The 21,624-nt window shown below is 40.0% G+C and overlaps 2 protein-coding genes across 4 annotated transcripts in view; one reads left to right on the plus strand and one right to left on the minus strand.

The window, feature by feature from the left end:
- Positions 1 to 154: 154 nt before the first annotated feature.
- Positions 155 to 9,529, plus strand: LOC121733231 (probable ATP-dependent RNA helicase DDX52). Of its 2 annotated transcripts, XM_042123427.1 has the most exons (14): positions 155 to 303; positions 592 to 714; positions 1,245 to 1,523; positions 1,949 to 2,134; positions 2,483 to 2,735; positions 3,347 to 3,419; positions 3,642 to 3,792; positions 3,823 to 3,938; positions 5,500 to 5,612; positions 6,144 to 6,244; positions 7,128 to 7,273; positions 7,796 to 7,876; positions 8,731 to 8,874; positions 9,299 to 9,529. In XM_042123427.1, exons 2-14 carry the CDS (start codon positions 637 to 639, stop codon positions 9,510 to 9,512), a joined length of 1,935 nt encoding a protein of 644 aa, XP_041979361.1. In that variant the 5' UTR covers positions 155 to 303; positions 592 to 636; the 3' UTR covers positions 9,513 to 9,529. The 2 variants fall into 2 exon arrangements, with proteins under 2 accessions (XP_041979361.1, XP_041979360.1); XM_042123426.1 differs by having other exon boundaries at positions 3,642 to 3,938.
- A 998-nt stretch (positions 9,530 to 10,527) lies between these two features.
- LOC121733099 (protein halfway) overlaps positions 10,528 to 21,624 on the minus strand; it is a 29,251-nt gene continuing 18,154 nt past the window's right edge. Inside the window, exons 4-11 of one of the 2 annotated variants that reach the window (XR_006036501.1) lie at positions 15,608 to 15,733; positions 14,925 to 15,125; positions 14,383 to 14,705; positions 13,900 to 14,085; positions 13,574 to 13,678; positions 13,111 to 13,263; positions 11,617 to 12,162; positions 10,528 to 10,897 (exon numbers count right to left, since the gene is read on the minus strand). Coding sequence is in view for 1 of the 2 variants with exons in the window: in XM_042123245.1 (XP_041979179.1) it covers positions 12,037 to 12,162; positions 13,111 to 13,263; positions 13,574 to 13,678; positions 13,900 to 14,085; positions 14,383 to 14,705; positions 14,925 to 15,125; positions 15,608 to 15,733 (1,220 nt within the window). In the remaining variant the exon portion in view is untranslated. Of the gene's footprint in view, positions 10,898 to 11,503; positions 12,163 to 13,110; positions 13,264 to 13,573; positions 13,679 to 13,899; positions 14,086 to 14,382; positions 14,706 to 14,924; positions 15,126 to 15,607; positions 15,734 to 21,624 lie in introns of those variants that run through there. The other variant, XM_042123245.1, reaches the window with a different exon arrangement.

Here is a 21,624-nt window from a genome sequence, read left to right on the forward strand (position 1 = left end):
AACGATGCTGAAAATTGTAATATAGAATATTGTTTTGCTATGGCCATGGCTATATGGCCGAAGTACCATAATAAGAAAAAAAAAAGACAAAATTAAACTGTCAGCTGTCAGTGTCACAAAATCATAACATGTCAATGTCATTCTTGTGGTCTGCAATGTCCATGTGGTTTTATTTGCCGGAAAAAGATTTGTTTTTATAATTTTATGAACTACCTACTATGAAGTGAAATAAAATAATGAACAAGTTGGTTTTACCACTAGCTACAGTTGATATATACTTCAAATCGTTAATAGGTTCCATTGGTAAGTTTGGTGCTAGATCTTAAGTCTTTTTTTTAATGTTTTGCTCCTAAACTATAAATTTACATAATTATAAACCATAAAGTCGTGATTTTTGTAATTCCACGACATCAGTTTTTATATATTTAATTATATAAGAGATTTCATACCGATTGGAATAACGTAAAATAGTAAAGATACCTTGTTATGAATATCTCTAGTTCACACGTTTTTACTTGTTGTTAAAACTTTGGTCCCGGTCCTGTATCTAATCTTGTGCTATTTACATTCTGAGATTTCCCTTTTTTTCAGTATGAAAAAAGCTTCTTTTATTGAGCAAATTTGATTCTTCCTGCAATGGATGCTTATGATATATTTAAGAAGCTCACTAAAGGCCTGACTTTTAAGCACAAAGTTTTAGGAGTAAAAAATAATGTAAGTATTATAATAATTTAATAATTGTTTATTCACTAGATTACACATTAGAATAATTAATTTTATCATCTATACCAGGGTTTCCCTGTTATCCCAGGGGCATTGCATGTCGACACTCGACACTATCAAATCGAGTGAGCGCCGCGCGCAATATGTATGCCATTCATACATTCCCAGGCAGTATCCCCACTTTCAGAATCTATGCTCAGAAAAGCAAGAGCATCCTTCACATTAGCCAGCCTTGCTGGCTTTAATATCTTTCAGAAATATCTTTTTGGAATTTTTATGAGCCAAATAGTGTTTTATGATAACCTATGTAGGCTGGTTCTAAAATTGGAAAGTATTTTTGGGGGGCTGGGTTCAGGGGTGTCGTCGAGAAATAGCAAAGTCCTTAGGGCATCACAGTACAAATAAGTTTGAAAAACCTATACAATATTATCTGGTAACAATAAATTATCTTTTTATAATAATATTTAAACTTAAACAAATTACAATATACTGTAATTAGATGTGCAATTTTTAATATTCAGGTACAAAACACAATACCTCTTCTAAAAGAATCAGATATTAAAAAAGAACCAAAAGACGAAAAGGAAGAAATAAGCGATGAAGACTTTGAAAATGATTTTTCTGATAGTGATAATTCGGTCAAAGAAGAAAATGATAATGATATGAATAAGAAAAGTGACAATGAAAGTGATGATGAAATGGAAATTATTAAAGGTGTTTCAGCAAAAAAGGGAAAAGAAAAGAAGAAAAAAAGTAGATTGTCACCAGAAGAACTTCAGAAAAAGTTGGAACTAGAAGAGGTAATAAATTATTATTTCTAAAAACAAAATATAAATGCCCAAATTAGTGTAATAAGTGTGCCTGAGGGTTGAGCGTCTGCAATCTCGCCACAAGGTTAACTTTATCTCCTTTGTGGTGAGAGTACTGATGAATCTTCTGTCGACTTTCGAGGCGCTGGAGTTCTGGCCGATGGATGTAGTCTATCGGAGGTTCCGGGGGAGACTCCAGAACGAAACCAGTCACATCACCGGCAAAACGTGACAGTGTTAGTTTTTAAGAAAATAATTATATAAAATATGTATGTTACTTTTAAGGTATTTATTATATGATTGATAGAGATGTTAGATTTTAAGGTATTTGTTATATGGGCCTCTGATGCCTGAAAAAAATAATTTGATTTGATAATTGCTACATAATTATGTTTTTTATCATCCTTAAATTTTAGCAAAACCGTTTCCGCAACGAGCATGGTATAAGAGCAGTGGGTCGCCACATCCCTCCTGCTCTACATGAGTTCAGCGACCTGCGTATCAAGTACAATGTACCACAGGGTTTGGTAGATACTGTGATGGAGTGCGGATACACCGAGCCCACACCTATACAGAGACAGGCATTGCCTTGCTTGTTAGAGGTAAACATTCTAGAAGCCTGCCATTTTCCAATCTACTAACTTTAAAACTTACCTAAGAAAGAAACTTATTGCTATCTTTGTTTGGTAAATTGAAAGAGTTAATTATATTATGTACATACGAGCTTTTGCCCGCGGCTTGGCAAAAGCCAACCATATTCCACCACTACACTAAAAGCATTTAAGTCTATATAACTCTCTCTTACTCTTTATAACTCCCCTTTTTCATGATTCATAAAGTTATTGAAAATATCTCCATAAGAGAAATATTTTATGAAATAAATTAAAATAGAATATGTATATTGTATATGTATTTTTAAAATTACTAATATACTTTTGCAATATTTACAGGGACGCCAAATCGTAGCCTGTGCTCCGACAGGTTCAGGCAAGACTGCAGCGTTCCTCCTGCCGCTCTTCCACTTACTTGGTACTCCTCAGGGTGGGCCCAGGGCTTTAATCCTTTGCCCCACCCGTGAGCTCGCTCATCAGATATACCGGGAGGCGTTGAGACTATCAGCATTCACACAGCTTAGGTGTACAGTAATCAAAAGTGTTAAAGAAAGCAAAGTTAAGGAGAGAGAAGCTACTATTAGGAAAAGTGGTAAGTTGAATTTGATTTTTGAACAAGTTTCGACGTGGGAGAGCTAGGCTTCGGCACGAATGGGCCGGTTCGACCGGAGAGATACCACGTCCTCACAGAAAACCGGCGTGAAACAGCGCTTCCGCTGTGTTTCGCCGAGTGAGTGAGTTTACCGGAGGCCCAATCCCCTACCCTTTTCCTTTCCCTACCCTCCCCTATTTCCTCCCGTACCCTCCCCTATTCCCTTCCCTACCCTCCCATATTACCCCTTAGAAGGCCGGCAACGCACCTGCAGCTCTCCTGATGCTGCGAGTGTCCATGGGCGACGGAAGTTGCTTTCCATCAGGTGACCCGTTTGCTCGTTTGCCCCCTTATTTTATAAAAAAAAAAGTACTAGTCGCCCCACACTACTCCACTGCTCCACATCTGTATGCTCTCGCGCAAAAAACTACCCTTTGTCCTTCCTCATGGTCTCCCTTTAATCTATGCCAAATTACACAAAAATCGGTCCAGTAGACTGTGAAATGACTAATGAGCACCTTCAAACAAACTGTACAGTTTTATTATATTAATATTATTTTATATTACATGTTTCTGGGTATGAAATATATATATATTTTTTAATATTGCAGACATAGTAATAAGCACACCCAACAGATTGTGTTATCTTCTCAACCAGGACAATGTTGGCATCAGTTTAGACAAGTAAGTTTCTTAATGAGGTCACATACTAAAACATTATAATATAAAAAAATATTTAATTTAATTTAATATTTTGTGAAAACTTAGCTTAGCTACTAAGATTTAACACCTCCGTCGTGTGTATATCAGACACAGTAGATTTTCTATTGTTATGCGGCAGCCTGCTGCCGCTTGGGGGTTGATAAGTTAAAGTTACGAAAATAAAACCCACACATTGAATTCCAGAGTACAATGGCTGATCATAGACGAAGCCGACAAGATGTTTGAAGGCTCCACCGAGGAGGTTGACACTTTTAGACAACAGCTCGACGTCATCATGGCTAATCTCCCAGCAAGACTGAGTGTAAAAGACCAGGCTAAGGACAAATCAGCTAAGGACCAATCGGCTAAGGACCAATCGATTAAGGACCAGACTAAGCCCGTGACAAGACTGGCCATGTTCAGTGCGACGCACACGCCCGCTATAGCGAAGTGGGCCCGCCATAATATGAGAGGCCTGATTAATATTACTGTAGGCCATAGGTCAGTATTCAGGCGTACCGTCGCACTTATAGAGATTTGGGGCCTGTTTCGCCACTTTCTGATAAGTCATAAGTGCCGAATAGGCTATCCACCACTGAACTTGACAGATGAAGTATGGAGAATCTGTCAAAAAAGCTGTGAATAGCCTATTCGGTACTTTATCAGAAAGTGGTGAAACAGGCCCTTAATGACTAGGTACTTGCATTAATGATACGTGTGGCACTCGAAGACTGCTGCGGTAAAGATATTGTATAGCATTTTTTACCAACTTATGCAAGTATAAATCGTATACGTCTAGTCTCACGCGCATAAAAACCGGTCGGAGTCGTTAGGCTTTTTCGTTGCGTAATTTCTTGATTCGGTCGCTGCACTCAAAGCCCGAAATAAAAGCAATAGCTTAAAAATGAGAGTTTTAATATCAAGAAATTAATGTTTTTGTAAAAATTGCTTTACACAATTTTATCCTCATATATATTTTTTTATTAAATAAGGGGGCAAACGAGCAAACGGGTCACATGCATAGCTAGCACAAGCACGTAGACAAACGAAAGAAACAAAATTTTGACAGTTTTACCGGAAAAGCATTGGAGAAAAAGTTTCTTTCGTATCTCGATATCTTTCGCTTTTGAAAATCTATAAGTCAAGCATGACGATCCGCTTTTGACATTTAGTTTCTTGATTCTGTTTTTATTTTTATTATGGCACTTGGCTATAAAACCATAGCCAGTGTCGAGTAAATGGCGGCAAATTAAAAAAATCGATGTATAGCAACCCTGTCTATAGCCGGAATTATAGTTTTGATCTACAAACTACGAATAATAAAGTTCCTTAGTTTTTATTATCCGTATTTCGTTTTATAGCCGAGGTGCCATAATAAAAAAAAAGAACCAAGAAACTAAATGTCAAAAAAATAATTGCCGTTGCTATAATGGTTGCTATGGAATGAGTTTCTTGTCTTTGTCCACTGAAACTCAAGTCGATGGGTGGTGCCATGCTCGGGAAAAATATATGTAGACATGGGAAAGAAACTGCCATTACTTTCTTCCGAAGAATCGACTGGGAAACCCCGTGCTAGCTATGCAGATGGAAAGCAACTTCCGTCGCCCATGGACACTCGCAGTATCAGAAGAGCTGCAGATGCGTTGCCGGCCTTTTAAGAGGGAATAGGGTAATAGGGGAGGGTAGGGATGCGAAGGGAAGGGAATAGGGGAGGGTACGGAAGGGAATAGGGTAGGGAATTGGGCCTCCGGTAAACTCACTCACTCGGCGAAACACAGCGCAAGCGCTGTTTCACGCCGGTTTTCTGTGAGAACGTGGTATTTCTCCGGCCGAGCCGGCTCAGTTGTGCCGAAGCATGGCTCTCCCATGTATTCATATCTTCTTATATCTTCACGCCCAAACCGCTAAACCGATTTGGATGTTTGGTATGTAGATACTTTGAGTCCCGGGAAAGGACATAGGATACTTTTCGTTCCAGAAAAATGCACGGTTCCCGCGCGACAAACGAATTTGGGCGCAACGGACTTTCGGGCGTCATCCAGTTTTAAATATTTGTTTATAGGAATGCCGCCTCTAGTCTGGTGGAGCAAGAGCTACTGTTCTGTGGCAACGAGAGCGGGAAGCTGGTGGCGTTCAGGCAGCTTGTGCAGAAGGGACTCAAGCCGCCCGTGCTAGGTGAGTCTGTTTTTACTCATACATTGCTTGAAGTAGTATTTTTATCAGGGCGAGCGAAGCGAGCCCTAGTATATCCCACAACCTGAACATTTTGTGGTACACTTTACGTAAAAACTATTACGCCTATTGATTTGTGCTTTAACATAGTAATTTTTATTTATATGTACATGTGTTATCATCGGTCAGTCAAGGTTTCTTTATATGTAGATGGGTTTTCATCAGTCAAGGTGTGATGACGCGAGCCCTCACAAAGCTTGGCTTTTAGCTAGTTTTAGACGTACACTATAAATCCTGTAAGACCCATGACACTAACCCACTTTCAGTAATCAGTTTCGACTCACGATTTATATTATATCGCTTGAGAAAGACAGCGCTCGGACCAAAAAAATATGATAATAATCATTTTAAAAATAATGATCAATATGAAGTATGAAATGAGTCCTCTAGAAATAAAACTCATACGCCAGTGAGAGAGATAATTAGCGAATATCGTTGGCTGACCCAAGTAAGCTCAATTCCGTTGTCTTATAGTGTTCGTCCAGAGCAAGGAGCGCGCGAAGGAGTTGTTCAAGGAGCTCATCTACGACGGTATCAACGTGGATGTCATACACGCCGACCGCACACAGGCGCAGGTAATATACTAATGAATATTGTTTGTCCGTCTGTCAGAGTGGTGAGAATTGGTACACACTCAATCTCTGTTAATTTAATAAAAAATCGGTTCTTCTTTACTTATTTAGCGATGAAGAAACCGACAAAATGCTTATTGTTGGGAATAGTAAATATTAAATAGACTAATGCCAGTGCTTTCAGATGAATGACATATCATTCTAAATAGTACTTTCATTCTTTAAATAGAATATTTAATAGTTTTAATACTATGTGAGGTTACACTTGCAAAAAAACGTTAACAGCTGAAGCGTGTTTATTGAGCAATACTAAAATCTAATTATTTTTTAACAGAAAATTGAAACCGACTTACAAGGTAAAAACAATAGTCTTCAAAATAATAAGATCTAAAAAGTATGAAATAATTCTTATTCTTCATTAGCGCCTTTTTCGAAATTCGACTAAACCTCAACCAATTCTGTTCTCAATTTTCATTCGTTTGAAGTTGGAACAAGCCCAGAACTGAGATACTTACTTGACATGGAACTTAGCCAGTAGTGGATGTTTAGTATAGGTACCCCACCTATACTCCATGGTAACTAGACACATGTCGGAAGCCTATACAAGCCTAATCTGACACGCTCGAGCTTCTCCCGAAATCCCCTCTTCCCCTCCCCAACTAATAGACATGTCTAGTAGTTGGGGAGGTCGCAAGCAGAGTGACCATATTGCGATTTTAAAAAAATTAATTATATTATGATTCATAATATTATGATTCTCCAAAGCGACCATTTTAACCCCGCTGATTTTGACTAAATTGACAGAGATTGATTCTATTGAGGAAAACATGGAAAGGCAAAGCCTATTTTGCTGTGTAAAAATGTACGGTTACGTGTGACGTTTCAGCGCGACAACGTTGTACGTAGTTTCCGCGTGGGTCGCATCTGGGTGCTAATCTGTACGGAGCTGATGGGGCGCGGCATGGACTTCCGCGGCGTCAACCTGGTCGTCAACTACGACTTCCCGCCATCCGCCATCGCGTATATACACAGGTGAGAGAGAGACGTCAATACTGCCTAAGTGCTTGCCCCTAGTTATTTTTTTACTCTAAGGTAACTTTGTTACCTTACTAGTGTAGCTACGCCACTGACACGTATGTGTGTACGAGTTACGTCCGAGCGCACGAGCTCACTTCAAAGATGATCGCACATTTCGCACGCAAACGCCGAACGCGCCGCATTTTAGAATTCGTCGATAGAATGATGTGAAACCTCGCACATTCGCCGTACGCGCCGCGTTTCGTGTACTATGGGGTGCGTTCGACGCGTACGGTGCTGACAAGTGTGCGAGCAGCTTAAGCATTGTATGTCTCAGTTGTTTTTATTTTTGACATGAAAATTGACAAGCTATGTAGATTTTAGTACAAAAACCTTTGTTCAAGTGGTTTAAACCTACGCGACCAGGCGACTGCGAAGCGGGAGCGTCAAGTTGTCAAATGTGTGTTTTGATTCAAAACACACATAAAGCGTAAAGCTTTTAATTTTAAATTAATTTTAAATGTTTGTTGTTTTCAGGATAGGTCGTGCGGGGCGCGCGGGGCAGAAGGGCAAGGCGATAACGTTCTTCACGCAGGATGACGTCGTCAATCTAAGGAGGTATGTCTTGAAAATGATGTGTTTTCCGATTGCAGCACTAGAGCGCATTGTATATTATAATCAGAGTAGTTGATTCAGAAGCAAACTTAGTTCGGTCGCGTTACGTCCAACGGCAAACCCAGCTGACAAATCATGTTTTTTTTTTCGGGCAAATTGCCTACCACACATGTATTTTTAATTTAATTTGACTTTTAGATTTGTGGTATAAATTATTGACTCATTTTTAAATTTTATTGTTTTGATAGTAAGTATTAGCACTCAAGATTTAAAAATTTGCATGCTTTCAGCAGGATATGTGTTGCTAAAATATTTAATATTAAGATCAATTTGTTACCATATTCTAGCAAATAAAATTATGATTATTATTACACATTCCCACCACTGCAACTTCTATATCAACAGTGGTAACCAACCACGAAAACCCTTTGATATGATCTCAGGGGTACCCTAGGGACAAGCTAAATCTGTCTTGGGTCCCGCAACGAATTTTTTTGACATCCATCAAATCACATATTTGTTATAATAATTGAAGATGTGAGTGGAAGAAAAGAAATAAGTAACATTACGTAACATACGGACAATAAGTAATTTTTCCCCTTATTATTTTAATAAACCTTGTAACTTATTCCACTTCATCGCCAAGCTAACATATCTAGCTACACTTGATCATATAATATTTTTTCCGGCCCTAAAGCCTCCATGCAAAAAAAACGGGTTTTTTTTTCATGTTACTTACATGGTTCTTCCACTCACGTCTTTAATTATTACTTTTTATGTTTTGTAATAATTAAATTAACTTATTCTGACACTGTCCTAAAGAACTATTTTATGGACATAATCACATCTACCCACAGTATAGCATCAGTGATGAAGCGGTCGGGGTGCGAGGTGCCGGAGTACATGCTCCGCCTCAAACAGGACGCCAACAAACGGAAGAGGCTGTTACAGCGCGCGCCGAAAAGAGACAAGATATCGACACGACTGGAGAAACCGGAGAAGTATGTTGTCTCTTTCTGTTATATCTGCTTTTTCCTGCTACCCTCAAAAGAGCGGGACAAGATACCTACGAGGCTTGAATGAGAATTATGTTGTCTCTTTTTGTTATATTTGTCTCCCTCTTACTTGTATGTAGTCCACATATCCTTCTGTCATGTTCGAAACCACAAAGCTTGTTACAAGTAATGTAAAGTTTTGTGACTCTCCTTTAGGTTTGGGCTACAGTCTTTTTCTTTACCTGTTTCATTTGCCCCTTTTTAGAGGTAAGAATATCTTTTGTAAGAAAGAACTGATGTAAAAAGTGGTTGGTAGTAAGCGGACATTTTGGACACTTTTTAAGGACCATCACTTAATTTAAAGAATGTACTAACTTACTATCTTTCCAGTTATTATCTTTCATTTCATGTTTTTATCTTTCTTTTGTAGGAGAAAGTTGGATGACAAAAATGAAAAGGAGACCACAAAAGATACAGACAAAGTGAAAAACGGTAAACATAAAAAACAAAGAAAAACTGACAACGCTAAACCTTCGCCAGAAAAGAAAACATTTAAACCGAAAGAAAACAAAAAGACGAAGAAGTTAAACAAGAAAATGGCAAAGAAGAAACAGAAGAAAAAGCTGTCTAAACCCACTAAATAAAGGTATTTATTTTGAAACATTTTTTTTTGCAAATCCCCAATCCGTAAAATATTAAGACAAAGCGCCATCTCTTATCGATAGTGGTACTAAACATCATTCTTCGTTTATAACAGCCATTCTCAAAGTGAGCCCTCGGGCGCAAAAAAAAAATACACAAAATCTCATCAGACACCTGCAGCACGGAGAAAGCTCAAATTCAAATTCCAGTACAAATTCTTTTTTTGGAGGTCCGTCAAAAATGTCACTTCCTAAAAGGGTCCACCAAAAAAAATTGTGAACCGCTGGTTTTTATAGTAAAACAAAAGCTCATATTTTAAAATAAGTTTAATTTTACTTAACATTTAACATACAAAATATACAGTCTTTAATGCACATATATACAAAAATAGCAATTTAATGTTATTTACATTAAAATTATTCATTTAGGAAAAATAATAATCGAGACATACTTAATATTCTAACTAACTTATATGAAATAGAAATATTAGAACGAATAATCAAAAGGTTATTTTTGGCTTTAGTAATATTTTTCAATGAATATTAGATACTTTATTTATTTCAAAATATACCTCCGTCGTGCCATGATTTATAAATCATTTTGGCTTTTATATTTGTGCCTGAATTAATAATTATAATAATTAATTTAGGCACAAAGATAAAAGCCAAAATCTAGTATATTCTATATACTGTAAGTAAAATAGTATTAAATATTTAGCCTCTTTTCTTACCTAATTCATATCTTGATTGCATATAATCTTACAAAAATATTTGTTTGTACAAATAAATCCTTCATTACGCGTATCTCACAAGCCTAGCCTATATTTAAGTAAGTTATGGCAACATTAAAATAATAATAAAAAGCTATAAAAATCATAATTCGTCGTCGAGCACTTTTTTTCGACCGTCAAGATCAAATTATTCGAAAATTGGCCAAGAAAAGGTTATTTGAGAATATTTTGATGTGAATTTTCCCTTTACGTATACGCTATCTTTTTACGTATACGCTATCTTTTTTAACCCCTTTACTAAAAAAGATAGCGTATACGTAGCGTATATTCCAGGTTCGCTGTCTTTTTTTGGTCTTGTCTTGTGACTTTCAATATGCCAGACAAAGACAAGAAAACCTCGTAATAGTTTTATTACTAAAAAGGTTTATGTTACCTATTATGTTTTAATTCATGTCATCGAATATAAACAAAAATATTTACATCAAAGCATTTATTCCTATGCTAAACATTGCACGAGATAAAAGGCACTCCTTAAGCGCCACTAAAGGTGCACTAAGCGACAAAAAGGCACTCCTTTGGTGCCACTAAAGGCGCACTAAACGACACTACGCTGCAGTGGAGCGACGCGACACTTAGCTGCCGCGTGGTGCGTCTTACCTCAATTTTTTTTTTTTTAATGAAATAAGGAGGCAAACGAGCTAACGGGTCACCTGATGGAAAGCAACTTCCGTCGCCCATGGACACTCGCAGCATCAGAAGAGCTGCAAGTGCGTTGCCGGCCTTTTAAGAGGGAACAGGGTAATAGGGAAAGGTAAGGATGGGAAGGGAAGGGAATAGGGGAGGGTAGGGAAGGGAATAGGGTAGGGGATTGGGCCTCCGGTAAACTCACTCACTCGGCGAAACACAGCGCAAGCGCTGTTTCACGCCGGTTTTCTGTGAGAACGTGGTATTTCTCCGGTTGAGCCGGCCCATTCGTGCCGAAGCATGGCTCTCCCACGTATAAAATATTTCATACAAAGAACATTTGGATGTGACGTGTCGAAAAAGACACTCTTTTGGAGCCACTAAAGGCGCACTAAACGACACTACGCTGCAGTGGAGCGACGCGACACTTAGCTGCCGCGTGGTGCGTCTTACCTCATACTATTTCATACAAAGAACATTTGGATGTGACGTGTCGAAAAAGACACTCTTTTGGAGCCACTAAAGGCGCACTAAACGACACTACGCTGCACTGGAGCGACGCGACACTACAAAGAACATTTGGATGTGACGTGTCGAAAAAGACACTCTTTTGGAGCCACTAAAGGCGCACTAAACGACACTACGCTGCACTGGAGCGACGCGACACTTAGCTGCCGCGTGGTGCGGCTTACCTCATACTATTTCATACAAAGAACATTTGGATGTGACGTGTGACGTCACGTGTCGCGCGTTACTCACAAGTTACAGGCTTAGCATGGCCACAGTAGGAATGCGACAGAAAAGAAACACTGGACATAATATCTTCTTTGTCAATCACTCGCTGTCTACGGCCGAACCTAAAGAAGTTTTTATTTCCGAATTAAACCGTAACATATTGTGACAGGGCATAGCGGGGCGGGCCGCATATTCATCAAGTTTTTCTGACCGCGCGCGATGAGACATAAAACTTGAAAGAATAATGCGGTCTTCCCGCAGCGTCCCATCACAATGTGCTGCACGAAGCTCAAAAGTCTCTTCCTCCTCATTCGCGAATCCAGTCGCACAATAATATGGCAATCGCGTGCCAGAACTTTTCTCTTTCCCACTCAAAGTCATTCGCAGAGCCAGTCGCACGGCAGACGCGGCATCTTGTTGGCGGGCCAGGGCAGGTAGCCCGCGGTCTTGAACACCCAGTAGTCGTACGTCACCTTGCTGATGAGCAGCACCAACACCAGCACCTGATGAGAAGTGTTACGTTACATTTGTGTTAAAGATAGGAGGCCCCTTCAGACTGGCCATAGACCGACCGCAATTTGTCGGGACCGACTGCTAGCGCGGTCGCGTTGAAGTCATACACGACTGCAACACGACCGCACCATGCAGTCGACCATACATAACCTTTGTTGTTCGACCGCACGGCGAATCTCGGCCGCAGAGCGACTGCTCCGACCGCTCAAGAACTGCTTGAGCGGTCCGAGAATATGAATTTAGTATGGAAACTGCGGATCACCGTGCGGCAACCGACCTCTGTTCGGCTTCGGGCCCACGCATGGTTTCCAAATGACCGGAATTTGATAAAGAATTGCTTTACACGACCATAATTTTATTATTAGGTACGTGAGAAAACATTTACAGTGTTGTGAGTCACAAAAGATCTTCCGACTGACTGAGGTGGTATGGTCGGTCAGGAGGAACTCATTATATTGAATTCGTCTGGCACCAGCGTCGCTAGATTTTTTTTGTGCCAAGTCGGGACTTTGGAACTTTTTGAGTGAAAAAGCGGGATTCTTCAGTCAAAAGCGGGACAAAGTTGAATTTTTATCTTTTTGTTTGCATTACGTTTACTCACGTGACAATAAATAGCAAAAGTAGCCAAAGAAAATCCACCTCCTACAGTCTTATCTTCATTACGCACCTGTCTTTCTCAGCACGCTAGTAACGCACGTAAGTTCGGGCTTTCCTTGAAAAGCGGGACTGAGCCTGTCTGTCTGCGTTTAATTTTGATATAAAAATCGGGACGTCTGGCAACGCTGTCTGGCACATACATGTAGAATGTAAGAAAACTGCCGTTCATACTAACGCACTTAGAAAACTCCGGCAGGGCGATGGAGGATTGTCGCAGTTGGTCCGCCATAGTACTTTACCGTGTGGGACGCGGACGTTGGTTAACATTTGTATGGTGGTACCTCAAGCGTGATGACGTAGTAGATGTAGTCGGTCCAGTCGCGCGGGGAGTGGCAGACCGCCACCTCCACCAGCTCCACCACGGGCCCCATACGGTCGGTACACTCCACGGACTTGTAGTCCGGGATGTTCTTCAAGTTCTCCAGGAGCCACGGCTGGAATATACATTATATGTACATCCAGAGTAAATTGGACGCTGTTGACCCACAAATTTTTTTGGAATTTAGTCATGAATGTAGTCTTGTTTTGTAAGATCTAAAGAACAAGACTGCAATGCCAATTTTTTTGTGGATCAACAAACAATTAATGCTAAACAGCGACCAGTTAGGTAGCCACAATACACAGAATAGAGATACAGGATACTTAAGAGACAGAGAGACTTAAGAGACTTGGTATCCGATTAGACGTTGCATTGGAATGACTTTATTTCATTTCATACTTTAAAATCAAACTGGTTTTACATACCTTGAAGAGCTTCTCAGTCTGGCAGTCGCAGTGAATGGGGTTGCCGGAGATGAGGAAGGTCGGCGCCGACGCCACGAACCGGTTCGACAGCACGTACGTCGGGATCTGACGAGTAAACGACGAATTTAGATATAATTTCATATAGATACAGTAGAAAAAGAACACACAACTCTGGCCGAGCACAATGTAAAGTCGAAGACTCGGTAGTTTAAGATCTTTGCTCTTATGTTCGATTTTCTAATTATTGTACGCTCTCAGATTTCTATTCAGTATCAAGTTTCAATAGTTTTCGGAATCAGAAAATAATTATATTTTATCGTACTGACCGACTTGAGCTTGTTGTGCGTCAGCGACAGCAGCATGAAGCTGTCGACGAACTTGGTGCCCTCCAGGCCGAGGATGGAGTCGATGTCGTTGTGGTCGGCCACCAGGTGCAGCAGCTGCTCGTAGCTCGGGTCGTCCGACATCGCGGACAGGGAGGTAATGTTATTGTACGACACGTTTAGTTTCACCTGGAAAATGGTAATAGTGGTTGACAATTTTCTATGGAATTATCGAGCATTAGTTAGGGACCTATCAGCAGACACGCGATCAAGCGTTCTGCGTTCGCATTCTACGTTCGAGCGGCCAGTCACACAGGAGCAATTCTGACGCGGTCACAACGCCTCCTGTGTGAATATATCTTATGCAACACATTGAACGCAAAACTGACCGCTTGAACTCTTGGCCGCGTGACCGCTCTCTGTACGCAATTAGTTTATCAGCGTGTATCGCTCTCTATCGTATCTACAGCAGATATATTTGTTTACCGTATTAGCAGGCAGATTGGTAGGCAGCGTAGTCAGCCCCCGCGCCGAGCAGTCCACCGCGACCAGGCTGATAGCATCACCTATCAACTTCAGCCGATCAGCGACGCACGTGCAATTCGCAGCTGGGCGTATCTCTCGGCAGCTGGCGTTCAACTCCTTCTGGACACGCAGGTGGTCTATCTGGACTATCTGGACGTCCTCGAACCAGCCCTGCCGCAGGTCTAGCGCACAATTGGTGCGGTTGTAGTTGAGGAACAGGTCTGCGCTGCTGTTGGACGTCTCCATCGCGCGCTGGTAGTCCTTGCATGGCATGTAGCTGTTGCCTGGAATATTGGGATTTTTTTTTTTGAAAAAAAAATGGCCATGTGCGTGTTTCTCGACGGGTTAATCCCGGAATCTTCATTGTGTTTTTTCTAAGACCTTACGGTAAGTATAATATGTTTGTTAGTTTGTCATCTACATCTTTCTAAATCATATCAAAATCCTGATACAGTCGACTTTAACTAATGAATCAGAATACGCTTAGGTAACTCATAACATACCCGATAGGTCAAAGCGAATCTTCCGATTGCTCTGCAGTAAATACAGCGGGAACTCAGTCAGGTTGTTTGCTGAAGCGTCAAGCAGGGTCAGGTTGAAGAGATACGCGTACGTCCTCTGCCCTGACGACTGGAGCGTCGCGCTGCTCAGGTTGTTATTGCTGATGTTGAGACATGCCAGCGAGGAGTGTTTCGGGAACTGACCTGTAATGTTAAGGCATAATATCATGTTGCCTGATGTCCAAGGTCATATCCTCGTAAGAGCGTCTGTTTATAAACCAGTATAGAGGACAATTTATGCCATTCTGTTTAAAACTTAAATGGAATTGAAATCGTTATAAAACGGTGCATGCTTACCATTGTCGAACGTATAATCCTCGGCTTTAGCATGAGACGGAAAAAATGTTAATTAAAAGAGTCATGATCAAACCACACCTAGCCTTAGCTTTTAGATCCATGAATTAGTACATAATGCAGATGCATTCTTAGTTACTCCTCTCACTTCACTCTGTTGTAGCTGTTGCTATTTGTTTTCCCACCTAAAGTAGCCGGCAACAATCGAGCCAAAAAGAGGGACACTCCTCAGGATGAGTACCACCTATCAGAACTTTGTCTTTTGTTTGTTCAAGAGCCGATCATCCCTCTCTCTCTCTCTTTCTCTTTCTCTCTCTCACTCTCTGTCTTACCAACGATCTTGCCGATGTTGCCGTCAGTGAGCGCCATGGACATGAGGCGGCGGAAGACGGACTGCGACACGTCCAACTCGTCGATGGTGGCGTTCAGCACATGAAGGTTGGTGGTGTTCTGCGTCACTGGAAAAGGAAGTTTTTTTTATTATACTTTTTGCACACAACAAGGTACCGAGGTGGCTTAATGCGTTTAGGCATTTTCTTCCAGCCAACCTTTGGGTTATGTAAAGACAGAATGAGGTAGATGCTTTGATGAATTGTAGCAAGAATATTTTAAGCATTTACTCAATCGTAATACAGACTAAAGGATCTTATTAATTTGCATTCGTCACAGCTAGAAATATATTATGCATGAGCAGAAGGACTTACGTAATTTGGTCAAGTTAGGTCGAGTCAATGTAAGTATCATGGACCATGGTCTGTCCGCTAGGCTTGACGCAGTCTAATCAAAGTAGGTCCGCCATCTGCTTATTGCATAGTGCATTTCTCTCTAAACGAAGCCCAACTCTTGAGTCTAACGAAAAAGTTTACACAATGAAGCACGTTCTGGACGAATTGGTTAATAATGCTTTTTATTAATTTAATTAGGTTTGGCTAACACCATAAATATTATGGTGTTAGCCAAACCTAAGCCAAATTCTTGAACACTTTTGTAGGTGCTCTTTGAAAGTCTAATTTGAAGAATAGACACTATGATTAATTTCGTCCAGTCTCGTAAACTCGTGAAAGTGCCTACAAAAGTGTGGAGCAAACATATTTTAAAACCTGATATTTTCTGTGCCGCATACCTGTGCAATAAAATATGCAGGTCATAAGCCCCAGAACATTCTAGGTCTAATAATAGACACTATATAAATAAGTATAATTTAAACGCTATACCTATATTACTGCTCGATCATTAGCATATTAATAAGATTGCATGACTACTGACTTGCATCTGTAATCTGTATGCCTATTTCATAGTAATAACATCTAATAATAACCTTTGTCCTGGGAAGTAGCACATAATTAAAATAACGTGATCAGCCATCATGTTTTACCATTTCCTTCCTGGGGTTTCCGAGGCAAAGTTTTTTTTAATGAAATAAGGGGGAAAACGAGCAAACGGGTCACCTGATGGAAAGCAACTTCCGTCGTCCATGGACACTCGCAGCATCAGAAGAGCTGCAGGTGTGTTGCCGGCCTTTTAAGAGGGAATAGGGTAATAGGGGAGGATAGGGAAGGGAAGCGAATAAGGTAGGGTATTGGGCCTCCGGTAAACTCACTCACTCGGCGAAACACAGCGCAAGCGCTATTTCACGCCGGTTTTCTGTGAGAACGTGGTATTTCTCCGGTCGAGCCGGCACATTCGTGCCGAAGCATGGCTTTCCCACGTTAAAGTCGCCTATTTCGACACACCATTACTTTTATAATGTAGGCATTATTTAATGTAAGTTAGTACGAGTAACTTACATTAGAATTCACTATTCAGCCCCGACCATGTCACAGCCCCCAACTACCAAGGGGGTTCGATAAATAAAGATACTTACTTTTGTGTTCCGATGTAATGAAACTTAAAAGTTAAAAGTTTGTTCCACTATTCAACTCTACCTAGAATCGTTGGCATAGAATCGTAGTCAGTAGTAATTATTCCGAGTTAATTTAACTGTGGTTAACTGGAACAGTTTACAGTGCGCTATCGATGTTAGATAACACGACCTTGGCGGCGCGCGCGCAGCATTTTTGCATTGCGGTGCTTGCAATATCGATTTTAAAGCTTTATTTATTAAATTTTATCAGTTTCTTACTCGGCTCCCAATATAGTGCAGTTCCTATCCTCTAGGGCCGCTATCCCCAACCCGCGGCCCGCCGAGACTTTATTAGTGGCCCGCGTAATGTTAAGGCGCTGTGGTTGTTGCAACTACGTAAAATGGGGTTTTTAAATAACGTTTTTAGTAAAGGAAATGTCATTATTTAAGTATAAAATAAGTACTGTTTTAAAATTGAGAAAATTTCCTATACGCAAAGGTACACAATTTGAAAAATTCTGCTCGATAGAAAAAAATCTCAAAGATGACCGTTATAACGCTGTTTTTCATAATTAAATCATTTTATGGCTAAATTACACACTTTCTAGGAAAAACAAAAAATGTAGTATATATGTGTCTAACCTAACGTAAGCGATTTGATATATTATTTGATTTGTGTAATACTAAAAACAAAAGGTTTTTAAAGCGCGTAACCGCCACTGTACATTGTGTACAAGGCGCGCTGATATGAATGTTATTTTAATGTCCTTAACGTCGATATTCGTACTGACAGACATCGACCTGCTAATTTTAGGGACTACTGGGCCTTAAACAATTTTGAATTTTACATTTTTCCACTTTTAAATCGTTAATTTTGAAGAATGTTATTTTTAACCCTAAAAAAATTTTGTTGTGGCCCGCGACACCCAGACATGTTTGTGGCCCGCATGAAAAAAAGGTTGGGGACCACTGCTCTAGGGCCTAGGCTCTACATATTATAATATGTCGACTTATAATATAGCCTATGGCCTATACTGCCTATACAATATACATAGAGCTGCTTGCTATTGCGGATATAGTTTTCCTGTTCTGGGAAGGGAACTGATAAAGCGCATATAATAAAGGACTGACTATAGAGCTTCTTAAACTTTCTTTAATCCCTCGGATTGTACTGGCTAGGTAGTAGGTGTATATTATTAATTGTTATGATTAAGGTGAAAACAGTGCATTTAAAATAGACAGAGACATGGGCGTACCCAGGTTCTGGGCCAGGGGGGGGGGGGGGGCAAATCAGATTTTTCTTAAGGTAGGTGTTTATAAAGAATATAAAATTAATAATTTGTAGTTGTAAAAATATTGTAAGTATTGCAAACAAATGGCAAAATTTCGTTTTCTTAATTTTTAACCCCCCCCCCCCCCCCTCGTGACACTCGTGTATGTAAATTGAAATTAACCTCTTCGTGTATATTAGATTGTAACTTACACACTGCAAAAACGTTCTCAGCTGTGCGAAAAAAATAGTTAGCAATTATTTATTTATTTTTTTATTTATTACACTTCTTGCACATTGTACAATGGCGGACTTAATGCCATATGGCATTTTCTACCAGTCAACCATTGGGTGGTAACAGAGACAAAACTAACATCACAGGTGCTTTCTGTGTAGAAAAAAAAAATGAAAACATTCAGATAAAACATGATAAAATATACTTTATACACTTATAAATATGATAATAAATACTAGACCTTACATATACTATAATTCTACAATATATATTGTCATAATATAATATATAACTTATACATATACATAATAATATTTTTATACTTATATATAAGTACATTCATACAGACATATATAAAATACTGTAATAAAATACTTAATTTAATACTTATAATTCTGCCGATTTTTTAAAATATAGGAGTCGGACTCTACGTTTAAACGTATCTCTGGTTGGGCTTAACCTGATTTCCGGAGGTAGAGCGTTCCAAAGTAAGATAGCCTGGACGTGGAAGGAGGAATGGACTAAACTGGAGCGGTGAGATGGGCAACCGAGCCGAGCATTATTTGAAGAGCGGAGGGTTTTATCATGACTACTGCAGAGGTACTGAAAGTGTGACTTTAAATAGGCAGGAGAATTAGGAGAGTGTAGGAGTGTATAGAGCACACAAAGGGCTCGCACTGAACGACGTTGTCGTACAGGTAACCAGTGCAGCTTGGTACGATAGGATGATACGTGGTCGTATTTCCGGAGATTGTATACAAACCTTATACAGTTATTAATAAGTCGGTCATATTTGTCGAGCTTGTCCGCATTAAGGTCAAAATAGCACACATCACCATAATCTATAATGGGAAATATAATAGTCTGAACCAGCAACGTTTTGATGTGTGTCGGTAAAAAGTTTTTGTAACGATAAAGCGAACGCAATATTCCGGTAACTCTCTGACAAACTGAAGTAGTCTGTGTTTGCCAATCGAGAGTGGAGTCAATGTGTAGTCCAAGATCTTTAACACTGGAGCTGAAACTGATTATAGAGCCGTCAAAGATTACTGGAGAAAGAGACTCCACATCTACTCTACCTATATTACGAGAACTACCTATTAGAATAGCTTGACACTTGCTAGGGTTAACTGATAGACCAAAATTTTTACACCAGTCCCTAATAGATTCAAGATCTTTGTTAATTTCGTCAATAGCTCTCGCCAAATTATCAACACTCGCTTGACAGTAGAGCTTAAAATCGTCTGCATACAAATGATACGCGCAGCGAAGTCTGAGAGTAACACAATTAATAAATAGTGAGAAGAACAAAGGAGAGAGAATACCGCCTTGGGGGACGCCAGTGTCGAGATCGCACCAGGATGACGAAGACTGATCTATGCGTACCGACTGTTGACGCCCTTGAAGATATGAGGAGATCCATTTTAGTACGTCAGTTGAGAGCTGAAGGCAAGAAAGAATAGCTAACAGAATTTCATGATTGACATTATTAAAAGCATTGGAGAAGTCTATTAAAACCAAAACAGTAATTTCAGAATTTTCTATAGCTACTCTTACATCGTGAGTAACCTTTAAAAGTGCAGAGGTCGTACTGTGTCCAGGTCTGAATCCCGACTGCAGTGGAGATAAAATGTCATTCTGGTTAACAAACCTGGACAGTTGTTTAAAAGCACAGGCTTCGAGGATCTTAGAAAGATAAGGGAGGATGGATATGGGTCGATAATGAGAAGGATTAGTGGGATTAGGAATTTTTGGTAAGGGAAGTACGTAAGCCTTGCGCCAATGAGATGGAAATTCGGATGACATTAGAGAGGAATTGACAATATGGGTTATAATGGGCAAAAGCTCTTCTTTAATCTGAGTGACCATTTGTCGGCTAATCTCATCGCAACCCATAGCCTTAGAAGTCACAGACATAATGGTCTTATTGATCTCGTCTGTGTTGATTGGGGAAAATCGAAAGGAAGGTGTTATATTACGTGGAGGTAAACTATTTAAAAAACTAATGGTCCGGCACTGGGTTTCAACATCAAGCTTGTGAGTTGTGGAGAAGTGTTTGTTGATGTCTTCCAAACTAATTGTCAAAGGGGGGGCCCCTTGATGAGATATGCCTATGCCGGAGGATTTTAGGAATTTCCAGATATTTGCAGGTGAAGATGTCAAATTTTGAAGAATATGGCGGCGTTTAGCATTGCGTATCATTTGATTGCAGCGATTTCTAGCTATTTTGAAGTCCATCCAGTTAGTTTCGATTCGGTTCCTCCTAAATTTACGATAAGCACGATCCCTACGTTTCATTGCATTACGGATATCATCCGTCAACCATGGAGCAGGTGGATGCTTTAACTTAATTCTTTTAACAGGCGCATGTTTATTATAAAGTTCAATAACATTTTCATTAAAGATCCTGACCTTTTCATCAACAGAAACGGCGTCAAATAGTGGGACCCAGTCGATTTTTCCAGCGTCTGAACATAGTTGATCTAAGTCCAATCGCGCAAAACAACGTCTGTATACAAACCGAGGAGGTGGTTTGGGAGCCCTTAACATGTACGAGAGAAAGATCAAGTCGTGATGAGAAAAACCTGGAGCAGGGAGTTGACCGTGGTTGTGAACAAGGGATGGATCGGAGATAAGGATTAAATCAAGCCAAGTATCATCACTCTCAATGTTGTGATGAGTAGGCTGTAGAGGTAGAAGATGGAGACTGGAAGATCTAATTAAGTTATTTAGCTTAGACGAACGGGGAGAGGAATGGTTGGAGAGGTCAGTGTTAAAATCTCCCATTATGATGTGGTGCGCGTATTCTGAACTCAATGAATTTAAGACCAACTCGATATCAGAGAAGTAGTCGGCGGTTGGTGGGCAATAAACAACTCCAAGGGCCAGTTTAGTCCCTCTAACCACGACCTCGAGGAATATGTATTCGGCCTTACCATCCTGTTGAGCAGTAGAGGATGCAATTGTTTTGTAAAGTAAATCGCCACGAAGATAAATTGCT

The sequence above is a fragment of the Aricia agestis genome, chromosome 13, assembly GCF_905147365.1.
Source record: "Aricia agestis chromosome 13, ilAriAges1.1, whole genome shotgun sequence".
Classification (NCBI taxonomy): Eukaryota; Metazoa; Arthropoda; class Insecta; order Lepidoptera; family Lycaenidae; genus Aricia; species Aricia agestis.

What these genes read in the sequence shown, in the direction of transcription:
- LOC121733231 (XM_042123426.1), top strand. Translation starts at nt 637, where the DNA reads ATGGATGCTTATGATATATTTAAGAAGCTCACTAAAGGCCTGACTTTT. An exon ending in CATTGCCTTGCTTGTTAGAG is followed by an intron (nt 2,135 to 2,482) that starts GTAAACATTCTA and finishes CAATATTTACAG; the next exon opens with GGACGCCAAATCGTAGCCTG. An exon ending in GACGTCGTCAATCTAAGGAG is followed by an intron (nt 7,877 to 8,730) that starts GTATGTCTTGAA and finishes ATCTACCCACAG; the next exon opens with TATAGCATCAGTGATGAAGC.